We start from the raw sequence: 3338 nt of genomic DNA, 5'->3' as shown, positions 1-3338 counted from the left end.
CATCCTCACTTCCCTTTGGAAACACTCTGTAGGTGTACGGTGCCAACCGTATGAACTGTTCCAGAACCTGTCCATTATCCATGTCATTTGAATCGCTCAAGAGCATCAAATAAGCGCTGTTCTCCAAAGGACAGAACTCTCTAAATGTTTGGAACGGTAATCGCTGCACTCATATTCGTGTGCATTCCTACAGGGCCACGGGCACACTGCTGATGATCTTCTGAGACTCACAAAAACCTCTAGTCTCTCAGCCATGGAGGATGTGACAGAGGTGCGGACAGACGGCAACTCCCTGCTGAAGGCCATCTACCTGAGACGTCTGCGTCTGACCCGTCTGCTGCTGGAGGGCGGGGCCTACATCAACGAGAGCAATGAACGCGGCGAGACACCCCTGATGGTGGCCTGCAAGACACGCCACTCTGACGCACAGAGCGTCCCCAAACCCAAGATGGTCAGGTACGTGCAGAAGTCTATAAGCCATGATGTTACCGTTAGGACAAGGACACCATAGGACCTACAGGTATATCATCAACAGGCGGACCACGGTCCAGATCCGGACCCAGAAGCCGTACAATCCGGACCTCGTCTTTAACCCGATAAATCAATGAGAATTTCTCCCTTTTGATGGAGCGTAGGCAACTAGTTTGAGCCTGCACAGCCTTTGTAGTATTTTATGGCATTTGTTTACTATCTCACGCATCGCTAGCCAATCGAATCTGCATGTTCACTGCCTGACGTCACCCAGTCTACACGTGTCAGCCTAGCTATCGTTAACGTTACTGTAATCACAGCGATTCCTCGCTAACGTTAGTTGGAGTTGGACACTGCATGATCAGAGTGAACAATATTTTAACTTCACATGCATATTGCACAGTAACATACAGCAAATACAATAATTTGATAGGAATATGCAAGGAAACAAATGTGTTGAGGCCTGAGGGCATAAAAAATGCATGCATCACAACCGGACCCTGGCTTGAGGCAATTTAGTCAAACTTAGAACTTTACTTGATTATCCCTGCCATAGGAGGTGTCTATAACTATAAAGTAAGATGCTGCTCAGGACATCTCAAGTTTTTCCTGTGATTTGATCCTCCCAACAGATATCTGCTGGAGTGTGGTGCAGACCCAAACATCCAGGACAAGACTGGGAAGACGGCCTTGATGCACGCCTGTCTTGAGCAGGCTGGAGCTGAGGTCCTGACGCTACTGCTGGGCAGCAGTGCCGATCCCAGCCTGGAGGACCATTCAGGCTCGTCGGTGCTGGTCTACGCAGTCAACGCGGGCGACAAGCACGCCCTGAGGGTTCTGCTGGACGCCTGCAAGGCCAAGGGTAAGGAGGTCATCATCATCACCACGGACAAGCTGCCCTCTGGCCGCCACATGACGAAGCAGTACCTCAACGTGCCCCCGCCGCCTGACCCGGAGGAGCGTCTGCATCACTGCTCCGCCCCCTGCTGCATGTCTCCCTCGGAGATCCAGCTCCACGCGCCGCCACAATCGTCTTCGCCGAACACCTCGCCCCAGCCTGGCAGCCCCCTCCTCGGTCTCAGGGACCCCCTGGGTTCGGTCGCTGGTTCTGCCACCTCCCCACCGGGGTCCCCGACCCGAGACCCCGGTCCTTCACGAGGTTGCGGCATGGCCAAGCTCCTTCACTTCCACCGTCTGCATTCAGAGCCCTGGCTGAAGTTCCCCAAGTCCCTGCTACTGCAGCAGAGCAAGTCCTCGTCCTTAACCGAGGAGACGCTGGGCATTACCCCGGAGGAGGAGCTCTCCTTCAGGGTGAACGGTCCGGGCTTTTGTTGGAGGTCGTCAGCTGTTGCCCGCCACCAGAGCATCGATGTGAAGGACGCAAGCGGGCTCCTGAGAGCTCTGGAGCAGGTGGCGGAGAGTGAGGCCGGTGGAAGGAAAGACACGGGGAGGAAGATGTCTTACGACAGTGTGGCTACTTCGCCGCAGTCTTCCTCGCACCCAAACCTCATGCATCGCGACGCAAGCGTCCTCTGTGCCCACGAGCCTGTCCCCATGGATAAATGCTCCAGCGACTGCCTCCCGAACCTGGCCGTGTCCAGCCTACGGAACGTCGTCCGCCGGCGCAACATCGGCATGGTTCACTACAGCTCCGACTCGCAGCTTCTACAGTTCGGCGCCGGCCACCCCGAGGACGGTGCCAGAGGCGTCGGAGGAGGAGGGCCAGAGAAGCGCAAGCTGGTCATCAGCCGGTCCTCCACGCTATCCGGCTCCAGGGAGTCTCTGGAGGGCGCGGTCCAGAGGAGGGGCCCAGCGGCGCTGGAGCGCAGAGGCTCCGGAGCACTTCTCCTGGACCACATCGCCCACACCCGGCCAGGGTACCTGCCCCCACTGAACCCCCACGCACCCATACCCGACATTGGGGTCAGCCCTGCCTCCACCTGCCCCATGAGTGGGAGCAACAAGGCTCTGAATGGGGGTGTTCCGGGGCCCAAGCCCCTGGTCCCGTGCGCCCCGCTGTTCCCAAGGGACCCCAAGGCTAAGAGTGCCCTGCTGAGGCGCCATTCCATGCAGACGGAGCAAATCAAGCAGCTGGCCAACTTTGAGGTGCTTTTTGGTCAGTGAGAATCAACACTGCGTGTTTTGTTAAGCACTGCTGCTTTTTCACTGTATTTCCAAGAACGCTACGTATGAGAAATTGTTCTGACCACGTGTTTTGCTAAGCAGCTTTAAGGATGCTTAATGCTAGGTTAATGCAGTTTTAAGGATGCTTGGTTAATGCAGCTTTAAGGATGTTAGGTAAATGCAGCTTAAAAGATGCTAGGTGTAGGAGTTGCCTTGGTGTGTTTTTGAGGCAACTTTTAAGACGGTACTGATCTGATACCAAGTCAAGGGTATGAGAAGGATGTTTTATGGAGCTATCCATTGCTCTGGTGTCAATATATAAGCTGACACTCAGACTATCAAATCATAAGAGTTTTCAGATGTGTGGATATGAGATACAAAAACCCTTCAAACCCGATGCCTCTGCTTGGGCCAATTAAACACTATTGCAATTTCCAAGAAAGGAATGGTTGGGGCACGGACTGGACAAGCTGCTTTCTTATTGAATGTATTGATCGATCTCCATTGGACGTAAGTCAACCTAAATCTTTGATTTAAAGGAGTAGTAAAGGGAAAATGCATGTTTAGCCCTGTTTTAAGGTTACTTATGAACATATACAATGGTTCAGATCAAAACGTTGACAAAACTAGCATTTTTTTTAGAAAGTTTGATAATTGCTCTACCACCGTTTTGGTCATACAATGGATGTGGGTGGGCACCTTGAAAAATCATTCAAAAAACATGTTAAACTCTCAATTTCAAA

The 3338-nt window shown here is 52.8% G+C and overlaps 1 protein-coding gene across 1 annotated transcript; it reads left to right on the top strand.

The window, feature by feature from the left end:
• Positions 1–236: 236 nt before the first annotated feature.
• On the top strand, positions 237–2595 carry ankrd34bb (ankyrin repeat domain 34Bb; the record flags this gene model as incomplete). Its single annotated transcript, XM_084456980.1, has 2 exons — positions 237–456; positions 1104–2595. The coding sequence occupies exons 1-2, from the start codon at positions 254–256 to the stop codon at positions 2593–2595; spliced, it is 1695 nt and encodes a 564-aa protein (XP_084313106.1). The 5' UTR covers positions 237–253.
• Between the last annotated feature and the right edge of the window lie 743 nt (positions 2596–3338).

The sequence above is a fragment of the Borostomias antarcticus genome (genome assembly GCF_949987555.1).
Source record: "Borostomias antarcticus genome assembly, chromosome: 23".
Lineage (NCBI taxonomy): Eukaryota > Metazoa > Chordata > Actinopteri > Stomiiformes > Stomiidae > Borostomias > Borostomias antarcticus.
This window is presented reverse-complemented; position numbering and strand designations above follow the sequence as displayed.